Source organism: Coregonus lavaretus (genome assembly GCF_964263955.1).
Source record: "Coregonus lavaretus genome assembly, chromosome: 28".
NCBI lineage: Eukaryota > Metazoa > Chordata > Actinopteri > Salmoniformes > Salmonidae > Coregonus > Coregonus lavaretus.
In genome coordinates, this window is record NC_140015.1 from 23,803,747 (window position 1) to 23,824,951 (window position 21,205).

Sequence of the window (21,205 nt, forward strand, 5' to 3'; positions counted from 1 at the left end):
AAATACCAGCAACAGTGTGTGAAAACCTTTGGCCAACAAAGGGTATATAACAAAGTTGTCACGGTTTCGGCCGAGGCGGCCCCTCCTCCTTGTTCGGGCAGGTTTCGGCGGTCGTCGTCTCCGGAGTACTAGCTTCCACCGTTCTATGTTTCTTGTTTGATTGGTTTTGTCTGTTTGTCACACCTGTTTTGTGTTATGTCTCATTAAGCACCCTATTTAGTTCCTTGTTGTTAGTTTAGGTGTTGTGTGTAATTGTTCCTTGTCGTGTTGCTGCGCTACCTGTTTTGGTGCGCTATTTTGTAGCTTACCTCCTTGTTTGTTGTAAGGAGAAGATTACGCACATGTTTAGTGCGCCCGTTTGTTTACGCCTGTGCGCGCTTTTCTCGCCTCCGGGCTGTTTTTGGATTATATTTTGTGTGATCTACTAAAGTCTTTGTTGGACTTAACTTCTGCGTCCTGCGCCTGATTCCACACCACACCTACCTACAGCAACTCTTGACAGAATTACACACCATCGAATGGAATCAGCAGGAGCACCCACCGACATCATGGAGGAGCGTCTCCGAGGTCAAGATGATCGGATTAATCAGATCGGGCACGCTTTGGACCGGGTGATGAACATTCTCCATCGTTGGGAGACCAGCGATGTACCCACACCTCCACCTACCGCACCATCACCTTCGGTCAACCCGCCCGTCCAACAACCGGAACCCAGTGGGATTCGGCTCTCGCTCCCGAGGGCGTACGACGGCACCGCTGCCGGGTGTCAGGGGTTCCTGTTACAGGTGGAGCTCTACCTTGCCACCATACACCCGGCGCCCTCGGGATACGAGAGCGTTTCCGCCCTCATCTCCTGTCTCACCGGCAAGGCGTTGGAGTGGGCCAACGCCGAATGGAGGGGAATAGACGCCGCCACAGTCACCTATGCGGAGTTCTCCCGCCGCTTCCGTGCGGTCTTCGACCATCCACCAGAAGGGAAGGCGGCGGGGGAGCGTCTATTCTACCTCCGACAGGGGATGAGGAGCGCTCAAGAGTTTGCGCTGGAGTTCCGGACTCTAGCGGCAGATGCAGGGTGGAATGAGCGGGCCCTCATAGACCACTTTAGATGCAGCCTTCGGGAGGACGTCCGCAGAGAGTTAGCGTGCAGGGATACTACACTAACATTTGACCAGTTGGTGGACATGGCCATTCGGCTGGACACCCTGCTCGCGACCCGCGGACGTCCCAGGTGGGGGCCGCCCATTCCACCCTCCAGCGCCTCCGAGCCGAGCCCGATGGAGCTCGGAGGTGCTGGCGCTAGAGGGAGGAGTAGAAGGAGCCCGAGGGGGGCAGTCTCCTGCACCAACTGTGGCCGCGGAGGGCACACCGCGGCTAGGTGCTGGGGAGGGTCCCCTGGTGAGGGAGATGGCAGGTCACACATTGGGGAGTCCTCCCAGGTGAGTAGGCGCCCTACTTACCCAGAGCTTTCTGTCGTACACTTAACATTACCTGTTTGTTTCCCACAGGTTGCACCTCGTTCCCAGCATAAGGCGCTAGTCGATTCAGGCGCAGCTGGGAATTTTGTAGATCGTAAATTCTGTGTTGAGTTAGGGATTCCCCTCCTTCCGGTCGATAAGCCTTTCCCTGTACATGCCCTAGATAGTCGTCCGTTAGGATCTGGGTTGATTAGGGAGGTCACGGCGCCACTTAGGATGATGACGCAGGAGGGTCATGAGGAGACGATTCAACTCTATCTGATCGACTCTCCTGCGTATCCGGTGGTACTGGGGCTTCCCTGGTTGATTACCCATGATCCTACGATTTCGTGGCGAGAGAAGGCTCTTAAAGGGTGGTCTGCTCAGTGTGAGGGGCTATGTCTGGGTGTTTCCGTAGGGGCGACCTCGGTGGAGAGTCCGAACCAGATGCCAGCACTGCACATTCCGCCTGAGTATGAGGATTTGGCACTCGTGTTTAGTAAAACAAGAGCGGCACGGTTGCCGCCTCATAGACAGGGGGATTGTGCGATAGACCTCCAGGCAGGAGCTGCGCTCCCGCGGAGCCATGTGTATCCTTTGTCACAGGAGGAGAAAAGGGCAATGGAGACATACATTGCCGAGTCTCTGAGACAGGGATACATACGGTCCTCCACTTCTCCCGCGTCCTCGAGCTTCTTTTTTGTGAAGAAAAAGGATGGAGGTTTGCGTCCGTGTATTGATTACCGCGGTCTCAATCAGGTGACTGTGAAATATAGTTATCCACTCCCGCTGATTGCGACCATGACGGAGTCCTTACACGGGGCACGGTTCTTCACAAAATTGGACCTCAGGAGCGCATATAACTTGGTGCGCATTAGGGAGGGCGATGAGTGGAAGACAGCATTTAGTACTACCTCCGGCCATTACGAGTATCTCGTCATGCCATATGGTTTAATGAATGCTCCATCAGTCTTCCAATCTTTTGTAGATGAGATTTTCCGGGACATGCAGGCGCAGGGAGTAGTGGTGTACATAGATGATATTCTTGTGTACAGTTCTACTCGGGCCGAGCATGTAGCCCTGGTGCGCAGGGTATTGAGGAGACTGTTGGAGCATGACCTGTATGTCAAAGCCGAGAAATGTCTGTTCTTCCAGGAGTCAGTCTCCTTTTTGGGTTACCAGTTGTCTGCGTCAGGGGTGAGAATGGAGGTTGACCGGGTGTCTGCCGTGCGTAATTGGCAAACCCCAACTACGGTTAAAGAGGTGCAGCGGTTCTTGGGTTTTGCGAATTACTACCGGAGGTTTATCCGGGGTTTTGGACAGGTGGCAGCTCCCATAACGTCTCTTCTGAAGGGGGGTCCGGTGCGCTTGCGGTGGTCGGCTGAGGCGGACAGGGCTTTTGGGAGACTGAAGGACCTGTTTACCTCGGCTCCAGTGCTGGCGCACCTGGATCCCACTTTACCCTTCCAAGTAGAGGTAGACGCGTCTGAGGCCGGTATCGGGGCAGTTCTTTCACAACGGTCCGGCACACCACCTAAGCTCCGCCCCTGTGCTTTTTATTCTAAAAAGCTCAGTCCGGCGGAGCGGAATTATGACGTAGGGGACAGGGAGCTGTTAGCCGTAGTACAGGCCCTAAAGGTGTGGAGGCATTGGCTTGAGGGGGCTCAACACCCTTTCCTCATTCTGACCGACCACCGTAACCTGGAATACATTCGGGCAGCTAGGAGACTGAATCCCCGCCAGGCTCGATGGACTATGTTTCTCGCCCGGTTTGTGTTCAAGATCACTTACATCCCTGGGTCCCAGAACGGGAAGGCAGATGCCCTGTCTCAGCGGTATGACACGGAGGAGAGGTGCGTGGAGCCCATTCCCATACTACCGGAGTCTTGTCTGGTGGCACCGGTGGTGTGGGAGGTCGATGTGGAGATCGAGCGGGCATTACGCACCGACCCTAGCCCTCCACAGTGTCCGGTGGGTCGGACGTACGTCCCGCTCGAGGTCCGGGATCGGCTGATTTATTGGGCTCACACGTCACCCTCCTCTGGACATCCAGGTATTGGCCGGACAGTGCACTGCCTTAGTACAAAATACTGGTGGCCAACGTTAGCCAGGGATGTGAGGGTTTATGTCTCCTCCTGCTCAGTGTGTGCCCAGTGTAAGGCGCCCAGACACTTGCCCAGGGGTAAATTACAACCCCTGCCCGTTCCACAACGACCCTGGTCTCACCTCTCGGTGGATTTTGTTACCGACCTTCCCTCCTCACAAGGGAATACCACCATCCTGGTCGTTGTGGATCGGTTCTCGAAGGCCTGTCGTCTCCTTCCCATGCCGGGTCTTCCTACTGCCCTACAGACCGCTGAGGCTCTATTTACTCACGTCTTCCGGCATTACGGGGTACCCGAGGATATAGTGTCCGATCGAGGCCCCCAGTTTACCTCCAGAGTCTGGAGAGCCTTTATGGAACGGTTGGGGGTCTCGGTGAGCCTTACCTCGGGTTACCACCCGGAGAGTAATGGGCAGGTCGAACGAGTCAACCAGGATGTGGGTAGGTTTCTGAGGTCATATTGTCAGGGCCGGCCGGAGGAGTGGGCGAGATATGTGCCCTGGGCCGAGATGGCACAGAACTCTCTCCGCCACTCCTCCACTAGACTAACCCCTTTCCAGTGTGTGTTAGGGTACCAGCCGGTTCTGGCACCTTGGCATGAGAGCCAGATCGAGGCCCCTGCTGTGGATGAGTGGGTGCGGCGCTCGGAGGAGACGTGGAACGCTGCACACGTCCATCTGCAGCGAGCCATCCGTCGACAGAAGACGAGCGCCGACCTACACCGCAGTGAGGGGCCAGTGTACGCACCTGGAGATCGAGTCTGGCTCTCAACCAGAAACCTGCCCCTCCGCCTGCCCTGCCGGAAGCTGGGTCGGCGGTTTGTGGGGCCTTTTAAAGTCCTGAGGAGATTGAACGAGGTGTGTTACAGGTTACAACTGCCCATTGATTACAAGAATATTAACCCCTCGTTCCATGTGTCTCTCCTCAGGCCGGTGGTAGCTGGTCCACTCCAGGATTTTGAGATAGAGGAGACTCCTCCGCCCCCGTTGGACATCGAGGGGGCTCCGGCGTACACTGTTCGGACCATCCTGGATTCGAGACGCCGGATGGGGGGTCTCCAATATCTCGTGGAGTGGGAGGGGTACGGTCCGGAGGAGCGGTGCTGGGTGCCGAGGAGGGACATTCTGGATCCGTCCCTGCTGACCGAATTCCATCGTGGTCATCCTACGCGCCCTGCTCCGCGTCCTCCTGGTCGTCCCCGAGGCCGGGGGCGGCGCACGGCTGGAGCCGCGCGTCAAGGGGGGGGTACTGTCACGGTTTCGGCCGAGGCGGCCCCTCCTCCTTGTTCGGGCAGGTTTCGGCGGTCGTCGTCTCCGGAGTACTAGCTGCCACCGTTCTATGTTTCTTGTTTGATTGGTTTTGTCTGTTTGTCACACCTGTTTTGTGTTATGTCTCATTAAGCACCCTATTTAGTTCCTTGTTGTTAGTTTAGGTGTTGTGTGTAATTGTTCCTTGTCGTGTTGCTGCGCTACCTGTTTTGGTGCGCTATTTTGTAGCTTACCTCCTTGTTTGTTGTAAGGAGAAGATTACGCACATGTTTAGTGCGCCCGTTTGTTTACGCCTGTGCGCGCTTTTCTCGCCTCCGGGCTGTTTTTGGATTATATTTTGTGTGATCTACTAAAGTCTTTGTTGGACTTAACTTCTGCGTCCTGCGCCTGATTCCACACCACACCTACCTACAGCAACTCTTGACAAAAGTATTGAGAAACTTTTGTTATTGACCAAATACTTATTTTCCGCCATAATTTGCAAATAAATTCATTAAAAATCCTACAATGTGATTTTCTGGGTTTTTTTTCCTCATTTTGTCTGTCATAGTTGACGTGTACCTATGATGAAAATTACAGGCCTCGCTCATCTTTTTAAGTGGGAGAACTTGCACAATTGGTGGCTGACTAAATACTTTTTTCCCCCACTGTTTATATTTTCTGTTGTATTTTTGACTTTTTGTTTTGTTTACCCCATATGTAACTCTGTGTTGTTGTTTTTAATCGCACTGCTTTGCTTCATCTTGGCCAGGTCGCAGTTGTAAATGAGAACTTGTTCTCAACTGGCTTACCTGGTTAAATAAAGGTGAAATAAAAAAATAAAAACATCTCAGGAAAGAAAGATTGTCACTCACTCAAACTCTGAAGGGAGCTACATGTACAGTATGTGTGATCAATATATATATATGTGATATTTCTTACTTCATAACAAAGCAGAGCTGCTTCTCTGAAGTTACCAGGAATAGATTTTTACGCAACTGAAATGACTTAAGTCTTTCTCACAGCTGCTCCAAGGCAAGTCATAATTGGTCTGTTGTGAGGTTAAATCAACACTGCGCTGTAATATTCTTCCCAATATTTATTTTATGGCTTGTGGTTCTGTTTTAGTTCCTAGTGCTTTGTAAAGGTAAACTTTCCTAAACATGTTCTTAAATAGATTGGTATACTATGAGAAATGAATATAATAGTAATTGTTAACTGTTTCTATAGAACCTGCTCCTCTTCTCTTCCATCGGGCTGAATCTCAATCCAATTGTCTGAATCCAACAGATTACCTAGAGATCTTCTTAAACTTATGCAGAGGCATGTTCACAATGGTATGCTAATGTAGCCCACATGTGAAATTTTTACCTTGTACGCCTCCCCATCCTGCAATCACAGATAAGACTCTTGACCTCTGAGCTGAGTAGTAAGAGATGGTTATGTCACGTTATTTTTAAAAGGTGTATTGCTCTTCAAGGATCTTTGGTCAATACCCAATCATGTAAGCTTAAAACGCCCCCAGAAAATGAATTAGTCCCCACTGGCCCACAATAATCTTTCTTCATTATCACACAATATAACTGTCCTCAACATGTCCAATGAATATTTAATACAAAATGTTACATTAATTGGAACAAAAAAGTGTCTATAACGTACTGTAGTAATAGCAGCTCTTTCAACAAACATTGTCCTTGTATCATCAGTGCGGTATCATTACAATAACCGTATTTTGTCTTTCCAAAACCGGTCAAAAGGATAAGGTTCACTTTCCAAATCCCCCTAGTAGTAATTGTAGAGTTATAAGGTCTGAGCACTATACTGCTGTCCTGAAAGGCAATATCCTCTTGATTAGAACTAAAGCCCTTAAACCCACTGTCACTTCCAGATAATAATCTTTTAAAGGAGATTATTCTTTACTTCTTGAGTATTCAGAGATTAATACAGGATCCCTATCTAAGACTAGATTAAAAACTGTAATCTGATTAGCAAAAAAAATATGTTTCTTCATCCTAGTTTTATTCTGTACAAATCCTGAATTGTGTTGATTCAATCAAGAAAGTCTCTCCTCTATTCTGCAGGTGTTATATTTCTTGAGAACAAAAAAACAACATTATGAAGACCCGGACTAGACTGGGTAGCTCTGTACTGAAGACATGACAAGGATATAAATGTAATCTATTATAGAAATGACAATTGTTAAATCAATGTAAAATTTACAAACAAATATGAGATTATTTACAAATAATTATAAAAAGCAAGTAATACAACAGACAACTTTATAAAGGATTATTCAAAGAATTCTTTCTAGCAATATATTTTTTCCTTTCAGATGGAAATAGTAGGCTACATCTGAGGTGACTTATTTTGGCCTCTTATTGAACGTACACTTGAATAAATAAGTATTTCTCAAAGGCATGGTCAGAGAATGCAATATAGGTAGACTGTAAGCAGGCTGATAACCCATACGTATTATTATAATTTATTATAATATATTATAATATTATGTATATATACAGTGAGGGAAAAAAGTATTTGATCCCCTGCTGATTTTGTACGTTTGCCAACTGACAAAGAAATGATCAGTCTACAATTTTAATGGTAGGTTTATTTGAACAGTGAGAGACAGAATAACAACAACAAAATCCAGAAAAACACATGTCTAAAATGTTATAAATTGATTAGCATTTTAATGAGGGAAATAAGTATTTGACCCCCTCTCAATCAGAAAGATTTCTGGCTCCCAGGTGTCTTTTATACAGGTAACGAGCTGAGATTAGGAGCACACTCTTAAAGGGAGTGCTCCTAATCTCAGCTTGTTACCTGTATAAAAGACACCTGTCCACAGAAGCAATCAATCAATCAGATTCCAAACTCTCTACCATGGCCAAGACCAAAGAGCTCTCCAAAGGGACAAGATTGTAGACCTACACAAGGCTGGAATGGGCTACAAGACCATCACCAAGCAGCTTGGTGAGAAGGTGACAACAGTTGGTGCGATTATTCGCAAATGGAAGAAACACAAAAGACCTGTCAATCTCCCTCGGCCTGGGGCTCCATGCAAGATTTCACCTCGTGGAGTTGCAATGATCATGAGAACGGTGAGGAATCAGCCCAGAACTATGATCTCAAGACAGCTGGGACCATAGTCACCAAGAAAACAATTGGTAACACACTACGCCGTGAAGGACTGAAATCCTGCAGCGCCCGCAAGGTCCCCCTGCTCAAGAAAGCACATATACATGCCCATCTGAAGTTTGCCAATGAACATCTGAATGATTCAGAGGAGAACTGGGTGAAAGTGTTGTGGTCAGATGAGACCAAAATCGAGCTCTTTGGCATCAACTCAACTCGCCATATTTGGAGGAGGAGGAATGCTGCTATGACCCCAAGAACACCATCCCCACCGTCAAACATGGAGGTGGACATATTATGCTTTGGGGGTGTTTTTCTGCTAAGGGGACAGGACAACTTCACCGCATCAAAGGGACGATGGACTGGGCCATGTACCGTCAAATCTTGGGTGAGAACCTCCTTCCCTCAGCCAGGGCATTGAAAATGGGTCGTGGATGGGTATTCCAGCATGATAATGACCCAAAACACACGGCCAAGGCAACAAAGGAGTGGCTCAAGAAGAAGCACATTAAGGTCCTGGAGTGGCCTAGCCAGTCTCCAGACCTTAATCCCATAGAAAATTTGTGGAGGGAGCTGAAGGTTTGAGTTGCCAAACGTCAGCCTCGAAACCTTAATGACTTGGAGAAGATCTGCAAAGAGGAGTGGGACAAAATCCCTCCTGAGATGTGTGCAAACCTGGTGGCTAACTACAAGAAACGTCTGACCTCTGTGATTGCCAACAAGGGTTTTGCCACCAAGTACTAAGTCATGTTTTGCAGAGGGGTCAAATACTTATTTCCCTCATTAAAATGCAAATCAATTTATAACATTTTTGACATGCGTTTTTCTGGATTTTTTTGTTGTTATTCTGTCTCTCACTGTTCAAATAAACCTACCATTAAAATTATAGAGTGATCATTTCTGTGTATGTGGGCAAACGTACAAAATCAGCAGGGGATCAAATACTTTTTTCCCTCACTGTATATATACTGAATAGATCATTTTAAAGTATTTAGTATTTTTATAATTACCATTCTTTCCAACCACTATTCATCAAGGATGCAGTTTATTCAGAATATAATAAGATCCTTATAACCAAGAAGTGGGTTTTCCTCAACATATTTCTTAATATACCAACAAGATATATGGGCCTTGAGGTTTTCTTCCACCAGAAAATCCATGGCAGCCTGTATAGAGGAGAGAATGGTTCAAATGTATTAAAAAATAATAATATTGCAATTAAAAATTATGACCAAACATGCATTTATTTTATTCTTACCACAGCCATCATGAGTCATGTATGGAAGCCCATTCCCACCACATAAAAAAGTCAATACTATCTAAACATTTCGAGATAAGTAAGTCAACATTTTTAGATACTATTTAAAAATTTGAGATACATAAGTCAAAAATTCAAGATACTATCTAAAAATTTAGAGATGGTATATTATACATATAGTATATGTTTCTTTATTTGTAGCATTGTGTGGCGATTTCCATCTACCCACTGTACAGAGATCAGCAGGGCAAATGTGTGGCAAGCTGGCATTTGCCCCAGCACTTTTGATTTGGTTAAAGAAAAAATATTGACACAAAAGCATTGAAAAGAGGGACAAAGTACTGTTGTTTAGACTGATTTGCCTCATGATTTGTCAACTCGCGCACAATTCATATGTGTTTCAGACTGATCAACTGTAAACTACTGATGACAACCACAGCTGAAGGTAGCCTAGAGAAGCCTATGCACTCTGGTTCCCTCTAGCCAAGGGAAACAAACATAATGTATTTATAGCCTAAGCTATGTATTTACAGCCTAATATAGGCCCATTTATTTGTGTTAAGAGAAAATATTAATGTGATCAAATTTTGTTTATATTCAAACTTCGGTTGCTAAGCTACCTAGACCTTTTCAATCCAAAATGATTGACTGGAATTAATCAATCAACACAATAGTGATGGCATGCTGTGTGAGTAACTTTTTAATTACAGATGCAAAGGCCTACATGATGCAACCCTGCATAAACCAAGCTCACCACTGTTAGTTCATTGACCAATCACAGTTGTTGTCCCCGTGTCTGTGTAAAGGACCAGGAGTCCTCCCTAGGGCGAGGACTTAATATTGCAACATTTTATAGGACACATCACTGCATGCTATACTCCTTTGTAAACTGGCCATCGCTGTATACCCGGCACTTATTTATAAAACCCTTTTAGGCCTCACTCCCCCCTATCTGAGATACCTACTGCAACCATCATCCTCCACATACAGCACCCGTTCTGCCAGTCACATTCTGTTAAAGGTCCCCAAAGCACACTCATCCCTGGGTCACTCCTCTTTTCAGTTCGCTGCAACTAGCGACTGGAACGAGCTGCAAAAAACACTCAACCTGGACAGTTTTATCCCCATCTCTACATTCAAACACTCAATCATGGACACTCTTTATGTCTCTCTTTATGTAGTGTTGTCTCTTTTGTCGTGATGTGTGTTTTGCCCTACATTAAAAAAAATTTGCCCCCATCCCCACAGGAGAAATGTTTAGATAGTATAATAATTTTAAAGGTCAAATGCAGACATTTTTTCTTCTCAATATCAAATCATTTCTGGGTAGCAAGTAAGTACGTTACAGTTATTGTTTTCAAATAAAATTGTCAAAAAGAAACAAAAATAGCTTCTTAGCAAAGAGCAATTCCTCAAGCAAGAATTTTGCTAGGACTGTCTGGGAGTGGTCTGAGTGGGGAGGGGAAAACTGAAAACTAGTTGTCATTGGCAGAGTGGTTTGGAACTCTCTTTCTTATTGGTCTATTAACTAATTTACCACCTGTTGATGTCACCAGGCAGGCCAAAACTCCATCCCACCAAAACAGAATGAAATGTAGTTCTTACATTAAAGTGCATTATCATAATTTTCACAATATTATTCCAACCTGTGTAGAAATATATATAAAACACAGGAAAAATAAGTTTTTGACTGCACTGTGCCTTTACATTTTTTGGGCTGGCGGGAATGGGATTCCATAGTCATTACAGTTTACCTTTGTCAGAAGAGCTGCAACACCTTTGCCCCTGAATGACTCCGGTACATTAGTTGACAGTAGATCTACCTCCTTCTTGCTCGTGAATTTGTAGCGCAGCACCGCGCTATGCTGATGCCCTGTGCCAAGAGAGTAACATCTTATTTATACGTGTAACATATTACCCATACGTAAAAATGTATGCGCACATGACTGTAAGTCGCATTGGATAAAAGCGTCTGCTAAATGGCATATTATTTATTATTATTATATTCCCCACAGTCATGCGTTCCTAACTAGGAACGTTCCCAAGTGGGCCATGCATGAACACCGGCCTCGAGTTATTGTAACCTGGTTGTAAATGGCAATCCCTGCTCTGTTTCACGCTCACCCTCGCCGTCCAGGTTAATGTAAAAGCAGAGGTTGTGTCGGTCATGTTTTACTCTGAAGTCGGTGTTAGGACTCAATACACTGAAGGCAGACATATGAGTATTCAAAACCTTTACAGAATGAGGTGTGCTGTTCAATGCACAGACGCGAAAAATCAGTTTTCGTAAAGCCATATCGATATTCTTGTTCAAGAGTCAGTTCTCGCTCGTGGCCATGCGCTGTCTTTTCCAATGCAATTCCATTGATGCCCACTAGCCGGCGTAAATTGGTCACGTCATGACTATATGAGTTGAGATTGTAATTCAATTACCGTCCACCTCTGTCACAAAATACAATTATGAGTCTCCAATTCCATCTGTAGGCTACAAAGTGGTCTCTTTACCAATGTTATATATATTATGAAAAGTAAAGACAAGAAGACAGAGGTCCAAACAAGGTTTATTTCTAGGCTCAGTAGGCCTGATTCCAATTAACAAACAACAGTTTCCCTAATTTCTGCTATATGACAGTTCTACTGAAGCAAGTAGTGTCCCTTATGAGATACCCAAGTCATTTTAGTTTCCAAGTAAATTGTTTTCCGACATCTTTTTCAGACACCTGTGTCCATTCAGCATTGAAAACATTCTATCATTTCAATAATATTTTTGTAATCTTCTCTTTTCATTCCGGTCTCTGCTCCTCCATATTTGACAGTAATAAGTGCTGGTCCAACACATCATTTTATCCCCAGTTCTATGTGGTGTGTATCCAGAATCCAGAGTCAGTCCAATGCTATGTTGACTACAGTGCCTCTGAGTCTTCTAAAGCTGCAGCATTATTCACTCCTGCAGCCATCACAGCGAAAAATACATTAGGGAAAAGGGATCTGGCGTAGATGGCCATCTTGGGGAGGGAGTGAGCCATGACCACCTCTCTCTTCTTGCTGTTCAGAATCTTCAGGATCTCATTGGCAGCCTCTGCTGGTGTGATGCCCATAACCTTCTGTTTGGAGAAGACTGGGAGAGGGGTGGGGGGGGGGGTAAAGTTGGTTAGAGTGGTCAGACCAGCACAATACACAGTTAGGAACTTTAAGAGCATCAACTGAGACAGCAGCTTACTTGACCAGATGGACTTGTTGGTCTTTTCGGCAGGTGGAGGGGAGCTGATGAAGGTGTGGTTGACAGTGCTGATAGAGATGCCATACTCCTGGACCTCAGCCCTCAGACAGTCAAAGAAGGCTTGGACCGCATGCTTAGAGGCAGCATCTGAAACCCAGCAGAAGACAAATTCAGACCCTGATCTCCTGCTCATACAATTGTGTTTCATTATTGAGGGAATTCATACTGAACATCTGAATACCTGTTAATTCAAACTTTATCAAACTACATTCAGAAGTAGGCCTACTGTCGGTATGAAAATGACTGAACTCACAAGTGGCACGGAAAGGCATAGCCAGCTTGCCCTGGATGCTGTTGACCAGAACCACATGGCCAGTCCTCCTCGACATCATGGATGGCAGCAAACCTGCGGAAGGGACCAATATAACACAACTCTCAAACTCAAATTCATTTTAACTGAGTTCAATTATGCTCTGTTGTGATATAGTACCCTTAGCCACTGTGATAGGTCCAAAGTAGTTATTGTCCATGACTAGCTTGTCCATCTCCAGTGATGTGCTCTGTACTGGGGCCTTGACTTTCAGGCTGCTGTTGAGAATGAGCACATCCACACAGCCATAACACTCCAGCGTCTCTGCGATCACATCTGGCATGCTGTTCATGTCACCGAAATCCACTAGCACAAGTTTAGGAGGGAAGGTCTAGGAAAGGGAAAGAGGATTTCACAATGATGCAGGTGTCACGATTCTCTAAAGCAGAACCCAGAAGCAGACCAGGACAAGTTGAGTAGACAGAAGGGGAGTATTTATTTAACGACTCAAATGTGGAAGCAGGATAATTCAGGAGACGGAGCGGGCAGCGGAGGTGAGTTGGTGGAAGTGAATAGGCAGATCCAATGATGTTACAGAACCCACCGACGACCAGGCAAGGGTGGAGTGAATGTTCTGGGAGAATAACTGTAGACAGAGTAAACTGAGGTAAGTAAACGGCAAGCAAAAAGTACAAAACAACAAAACTAACTCTAGCAAACTTGAGGCTGATACGCTGACACAACATACTGTTCATGGCTAACGATCCGGCAGGGAATGGATGTCAGGTCAGAGCTTATGAAGTGGAGAGGCGATGATCAGGACCAGGTGTGCAGATAGCTGATGAGATGCAGCTGCGGGTAATAGAGAGATCTCCCGCCTAGCTTCGTCGCCCGGCAACCAGACAGGGTGCGTTCAGGAACCTCAGGAAACAGACTCCAGGACAGAAAACCGGAAACACAGGCAGAAACAGACTCAGGAAGCGGGATTCATGACAGTACCCCCCCCCCCCTCCGACGAACGCCACCGGGCGGACTACCCGGAGCGCCAGGATGGAGGCGGTATAAGTCACGAAGGAGGTCAGCATCAAGGATCTGACGCCGAGGAATCCAACTCCTCTCCTCAGGACCATACCCCTCCCAGTCCACGAGATACTGGAAACCCCGGCCCGCCGTCTGGAATCCATGATGCGGCGCAACGTGTAGACAGGACCACCTCCGATCATCCGAGGAGGAGGAGGAGGAGGAGGAGGGGGCAGCAGAGGACTGAGGATAACAGGCTTGAGGCAGGAGACATGAAAGGTGGGATGGACTCTGAGCGTTCTAGGCAATTTGAGTCGAACCGCAACAGGATTAATGACTCTCTCCACTACAAACCGACCAATGAACTTCGGTGACTGTTTCTTCGACTCAGTTCGCAGAGGAAGATCCCGTGTAGCCAACCAGACCTTATCTCCGACGGCATAAGCGGGACCTGGAATATGGCGACGATTCGCCTGGAGCTGATACCGGTCAGAAACTCTAAGGAGGGCCTTTCTGGCCCAATGCCAGGTCCAGTGGCAACGACGAATGTGGGCCTGGACAGAGGGAACCGAGAGATCCTTCTCCTGAGAAGGAAACAAGGGAGGTTGGTAGCCGTACAGGCACTGGAAGGGAGACATCCCAGTGGCAGATGTAGGGAGAGTATTGTGGGCATACTCGACCAATGGCAACTGAGAAACCCAAGAGGTGGGGTTGGAGGAGACAAGGCAGCGCAGCGTGGATTCCATCTTCTGGTTGGCTCTCTCCGCCTGACCATTAGATTGGGGGTGAAATCCAGATGTGAGACTGACTGTAGCTCCAATGGCCAAACAGAAGGATTTCCAGACAGCAGAGGTAAACTGAGGACCACGGTCGGAAACTATGTCACTGGGCAACCCGTGGACCCTGAAAACCTCCCTAACAAGGATCTCGGACGTCTCAGAGGCAGAGGGAAGCTTGGAGATGGGCACAAAGTGGGCGAACTTGCTGAATCTGTCCACTATAGTCAGAATGACCGTGTTCCCATCAGAAGAGGGCAACCCAGTGACAAAGTCCAGGGCCAGATGCGACCATGGTCGCCGGGGAATAGGTAGGGGGTGAAGAAGTCCAGAGCTGGGCCGATTAGTACTCTTATTCTGCACACAAACTGGACAGGCAGCAACAAACCTCCGGGTATCTTCTCCCATGGCAGGCCACCAAAATCGTCTGCGTAGTAACGCCATAGTCCAAGCCACGCCAGTGTGACAAGCCATCTTGCTGGCGTGGGACCATTGGAGGACAGCAGAACGGACAGACTCTGGCACAAACAACCGACCAGGTGGACCGTTACCGGGACCGGGCTGCGTCCGAAGGGCCGCCATAACCTCCTCCTCAATGTAACTGCTCCCACGACGAAGTTCTGGGGAAGAATCGTCTCAGTCTTGGCCCCACTCTCCTCCGTCTTGGAGAACATCCGGGACAAGGCGTCCGCCTTGCCATTCTTAGAACCAGGTCGGAACGTCAGGGAAAAATTCAAGCGTCTAAAAAACAAAGCCCACCTGGCCTGACGGGAGTTGAGACGTCTAGCCGATTGCACGTAAGCAAGATTCTTGTGGTCAGTCCAGATAAGAAAACGGTTGCTCCGCCCCCTCCAACCAGTGGTGCCACTCCTCCAAGGCAAGTTTCACCGCGAGAAGCTCCCGGTTCCCCACATCGTAGTTTCTCTCCGCAGGCGAAAGACGACGAGAGTAGAAGGCGCAGGGATGGAGTTTACCGTCAGTGGAGCTTTGCTGGGACAGGATGGCGCCAACCCCCACATCAGACGCGTCCACTTCTACGACAAACTGACGGGCAGTGTCAGGTTGAGAGAGAATCGGGGCGTTGGTGAATCGGCTCTTCCAGAAATGCTCGGTCTGCCTCAGGATTCCAACAGAAGGTTCTGGTGCTAGAAGTCAGGGCAGTTAATGGAGCGGCCACACGGCTGTAATCACGGATAAATCTACGATAGAAATTCGCAAACCCCAGAGACCTCTGGAGCTGCAATCTCGTACCGGGCTGGGCCCAATCAAGAACCGCCCTAACCTTCTCTTGGTCCATCTTAATCTCTCCCCTGGAGATGATGTACCCGAGGAAGGATGTAGTGTGGGCGTGAAAATCACACTTGTCTGCCTTCACAAACAGGCGTGTCTCCAACAATCGCTGCAGAACCTGCTTGACGTGGCTGGAAAGCTCCTTAGAGAAGATGAGAATGTCATCCAGGTACACGAACACAAAAAGACCGATCATATCTCTCAGAACGTCGTTCACCATACTCTGGAATACTACTGGAGCATTGGTCAGTCCAAACGGCATCACTTGGTACTCGAAGTGTCCCATAGGTGTATTGAACCCAGTCAACCACTCGTCCCCCTCTCTGATCCGGACCAGATGATACGCATTGCGTAAATCAAGCTTAGTGAACACAGTAGCACCCTGTAAGGAGTCGAAAGCAGAGCTCATCAAGGGCAGGGGATACTTGTTCTTGACAGTAATATCATTCAAACCCCGATAATCAATACAAGGTCGAAGAGAGCCATCCTTCTTACTCACGAAAAAGAATCCGGCTCCCAGGGGTGATGACGAGGGACGAATGAGACCAGCAGCTAGAGACTCCTTTATGTAGGTCTCCAAGGCTTCACGTTCAGGCCGAGAGATACTGTATAAACATCCCTTGGGATAGGCAGCTCCAGGGAACGGATTAATCGCACAATCATATGGTCGGTGGGGAGGAAGTGACAGAGCCTTCTGCTTACTGAACACCTCACCCAAATCGTGATATGTTTCAGGAACCAGGGACAAATCTGGGGGGGCAGAATCAATGACCTGACTGGGAACAGAATGGGAACAGGCAGTCTTAAGGCAGTAAGCATGACATTCAATGCTCCAAATAGTTACCTTGCCAGTCACCCAGTCAAACGTGGGATTGTGTTCTCTCACCCAGGGGTATCCAAGAACAAGGGGAACATGGGGAGAAGGCAGAATGAAGAAGGAGATAACCTCTGAATGATTCCCTGACAACAGCATCTTAACAGGTTCAGTCCTCATAGTGATACGTGCCAGAAGACTGCCGTTCAAAGTGGTAGCGTCAATGGCTTCCGGTAATTGCCCAGCTGTTCCACCAAGTCGGCATCCATAAAGCTGCCATCGGCACCTGAATCAATAAAAGCGTTAATCGCTAAACTCAGATTCTTGTTCATGAGGGTTGCAGGAAAACGGGGTCTGACAGGGCTATTGAGAGGTTGAAACTGGCTCGCTAAAAGTCCTCCCAAACTTAGCGAGCCGGGCAGTTTAACGGGCGCTGGGGACAAGCGGAGATGTAATGTCCCGGGTTACCACAGTAGAGGCAGCTGTTGGTCTCACGTCTATGTTGGCACTCCTCCTTGGTTAACCCGTGCCGCCCCACTTGCATGGTTTCAGGATCTGGAGGCAGGACCCCTCCCCTAAGCCCGTGTGGTGAACAATGATCGGCTCGTTCTGGTCCACTTCCTGACCCGAATGGTAACCGTGTAGCTGAGTGATTGGACGGCCCCCATTGCTTCTCCCTCCTTCTCTCTCGGACTCTGTTACCCACCCGAATAGATAATGCAACCAAACTGTCCAGGTCACTAGGCTCAGGATGAGAGATCAGCTCATCCTTGAGTTGCTCCGACAATCCCTGATAAAAATACGCTTGTAGTGACTCCTCATTCCACCCACTCTCCACAGCCAATGTCCTGAATTCGATAACAAAGTCTGCAACACTGCGAGCTCCTTGGCGAAGAGAGAACAAACGCTTAGCTGCGTCCTTACCTCGGACTGGATGGTCAAACAGCTTCCTCATCTCTGCCGTGAACTCCTGGTATGACGCCATGCAGGTGTCCTGTCGTTCCCATACGGCTGAAGCCCACTCCAGAGCTCTTCCACGCAGCAGTTCAATCACAAAAGCTATCCTGGCCTTGTCTGTGGTGTAAGAGTTGGGCTGCAGATCAAAAACGAATCCACACTGCATAAGAAATGAATGGCATCTTCCCAAATCCCCTTCGTACTTATCTGCCGTTGGAACCTTGGGCTCACGGAAGGGAACAGCTCCAGAAGCGGCAGGCGAGAGGGGTGAAACAGGTGGTGGATTCTCCGCCGGAAAACTGAGCTGAGCCTGGATACTCGTCAGACTGGCAGAAAAGTTCCGAACCGAAAACGCTATCTCCTGTAACGCCGTGCTGTGTTGTCCCAACATCTTCTCCTGATGGGTAATGGCATGGCGAACGGAGTCCAGGTCCGCTGGGTTCATTCTTGGCCGGATCGTTCTGTCACAATTCTCTAAAGCAGAACCCAGAAGCAGACCAGGACAAGGTGAGTAGACAGAAGGGGAGTATTTATTTAACGACTCAAATGTGGAAGCAGGATAATTCAGGAGACGGAGCGGGCAGCGGAGGTGAGTTGGTGGAAGTGAATAGGCAGATCCAATGATGTTACAGAACCCACCGACGACCAGGCAAGGGTGGAGTGAATGTTCTGGGAGAATAACTGTAGACAGAGTAAACTGAGGTAAGTACACGGCAAGCAAAAAGTACAAAACAACAAAACAAACTCTAGCAAACTTGAGGCTGATACGCTGACACAACATACTGTTCATGGCTAACAATCCGGCAGGGAATGGATGTCAGGTCAGAGCTTATGAAGTGGAGAGGTGATGATCAGGGCCAGGTGTGCAGATAGCTGATGAGATGCAGGTGCGGGTAATAGAGAGATCTCCCACCTAGCTTCGTCGCCCGGCAACCAGACAGGGTGCGTTCAGGAACTTCAGGAAACAGACTCCAGGACAGAAAACCGGCAACACAGGCAGAAACAGACTCAGGAAGCGGGATTCATGACAGCAGGACCAAATTATCGTAATATATTGTTATTAATCTTTAGGATATTCATGGTCACTATGCAATTTATACATATTCATATAGATGCCAATAAAACTAAACTTGTTATCAGGCCTATAAAGACCATATCATTGCTCTGTTGGGTTTAAGAGCTATGACATACTTACTAATTTAGGGTCTGCAGCGCTAGTCAGGTTATCAGCAAAACCTTCAAGTTTTTCCCAAGTTTTTCCGCAAAGGATGACTCTAGCTCCTCCCTCGTGAAACAACTTTGCACATTCTGCAAAGAAGGTTTGAATTAATAAATGTACAGACAGAATACTGTTTTAGTAACAATGTAATAACAGTTTTCTACTTGCATTTCATATCTGAGCTTTGTTTTTCAAAATCAAAACAAGGGATTTACCATTTCCCAGTCCTGTTAAGGCATCTGTTATCACGACCACCTTGTTGCGTACCGTTCCTGTGGACAAGAACTTGAGCACCAGACTGTGCAGGAAAATAACCACTGCTGTTACCACCACCACAACAGGCACCAGCAGAAAGGCAGCTGGGTCCATACTCTGGAAAAGACCAATGGGAATGTCATTTTCAGTAGCATATAGTGCCATGTTTTAGTGTTTAGTGAGAAAACTTGAAAGTATTGAATTGAAAATACAGGCAGTAAATGTATTCTTCAGAAGTATGCAGTGAATTCTTATAGAAATACACGTTGGTCTAAAGTCCATTATATGATATGATGAAAGCATGTTCAAGATGAATCAATAATCAATGGATTGACTAATGGATGAGCGGGGAGTGATTACATAGAATAAGAATTCAATTCCAATTCTATGGGTGATTATATAATCAAAGTGAGAATATTGAACGTTCTCAAAAATGTATTTCATACCAACAGATATTCCAGGTCCATGATTTTGGTATCCAAAAGACCCTGTTAAAGACAACCGTTAGAGGTCCAATGCAGACGTTTTGATCTCAATTTCAAATCATTTCTGGGCAACAATTACGTAAATTAAAATGGTCAAAAGGAAACCAAAATAGCTTTTTAGAAAAGAGCAATTTCTCAAGTAAGAAATTAGCTAAAACTGTCTGGGAGTGGTCGGAGTGGGAGGGTAAAACTGAAAACTAGCTGTTATTGGCTGAGAGGGTTGGAGCTGTCTTTCTTATTGGCCTATTAACTAATTTACCAACTGGTGGTGTCACCAGGCAGGCCACAACTCCATTCCACCAAAACAGGCTGATATTTCAGGTGGTCTTTTCAAACAGCTCTTACACTTAAAAGGCGTTATCATCATGTTCACAATTTCATAGTATTATTCAAACCTCATAGTGTGGAAATATATATAAAACACAGGAAAATCACGTTTTTGAATGCACTGGGCCTTTAAGTTAACTACTCTAATAACTCTGAAATGGAAACAGAAGAGACAGATATTGACCATGTACTGTAGTGACAGAGCAAGTTAGAAGATAGAACTTATGATCACTCTAGTAAATGCTGTCTGGTTGTTTCATCAGAAGGAGCTAAACATACTCCTTGATACATGACCTCAAATTATTACAAAGGGCAAAGTGAAACTCATCTTCATTTAAGACAGCGTCAATGTGAGGCATACCAAATATGCTGTCTGTCAGACAGTCAAGGTGACTCAACATTTCATAGTTCATTCATATAGTATAAGATACAGTAACTTTCTCTCCTCAGATTACTATCTTCTTGCAATCACCGCATTTTACAATCCCAGTTTGTCCCACTACATTTTAAGTGGGATTGGTCCACAGTTTTTGCTCTACTGGGTGTTGTAATAGCACTTAAGCCACAGTTTACCATGTACAGTGTGTGTCTGTCCGAAGGGAGGCTCTAAATATACCCTGACCTAAAAATACTATAGCAACATTATCTTCAAAAGCTCTACAGTAACATCAGCACAACTCCAAGATAAACTTAATAGATCCAAGAATAACATGAATGTAACAAATGCAACAAAGACACAATGTGAAAACAACTAAAGATGTTATCCTGCCATTCCTACACATCTACAATGAAATCAGAACATGGAACCATACAGTTACAGTAACAAGTTTCACTGTGTCTCAACACAAAACGTGCAAATACTGTCCTGGCTGGGTGCCTTTGGCTGGCTGTCTCCATTTCACACCTACAGTATGGTTTGATATCATTCACAACCTCCACTTACGGTTTGTGTTGGCTAGACCTCTGGTGGAAACATGTCTGCTAGTATTCCTGGTTAGGTCTTCTCATGTGGGGCAATGTTCCCAGCTCCAGCCCATTCAGAGTGTAGCTCTGACCAGCAGTCCCCCCCAGCAATACTTTGGGATTTGAGCTCTGTTAATAGCGCACAGCTGAGTCAGTCATTTTCCATGCATGTTGTATACATGTTATGTTTAGCATGGCAAGGCAGCTCACGCCTCCTGGAGGCAGAGGAGGTGGGGGAGATGGTGTCCCATTGCTAAGGCCCTGCTCTATTTAGCTCCGTTTTCATTTAGTGCACCACAAAGCAAGGATACGGCATAGAAACAGAACTGAATCACACACACTCACACAGACGTACCAGTGAGCATGCATAG

At 46.8% G+C, this 21,205-nt stretch overlaps 1 protein-coding gene across 1 annotated transcript; it reads right to left on the reverse strand.

Annotated features, from left to right (window-relative positions):
* Positions 1-12,101: 12,101 nt before the first annotated feature.
* LOC311103189 (dehydrogenase/reductase SDR family member 7C-B-like) lies at positions 12,102-19,224 on the reverse strand (the record flags this gene model as incomplete). Its single annotated transcript, XM_084144739.1, has 6 exons — positions 12,102-12,316; positions 12,419-12,565; positions 12,732-12,824; positions 12,909-13,119; positions 18,781-18,893; positions 19,020-19,224. 6 exons carry the CDS (start codon positions 19,222-19,224, stop codon positions 12,102-12,104), a joined length of 984 nt encoding a protein of 327 aa, XP_084000865.1.
* Between the last annotated feature and the right edge of the window lie 1,981 nt (positions 19,225-21,205).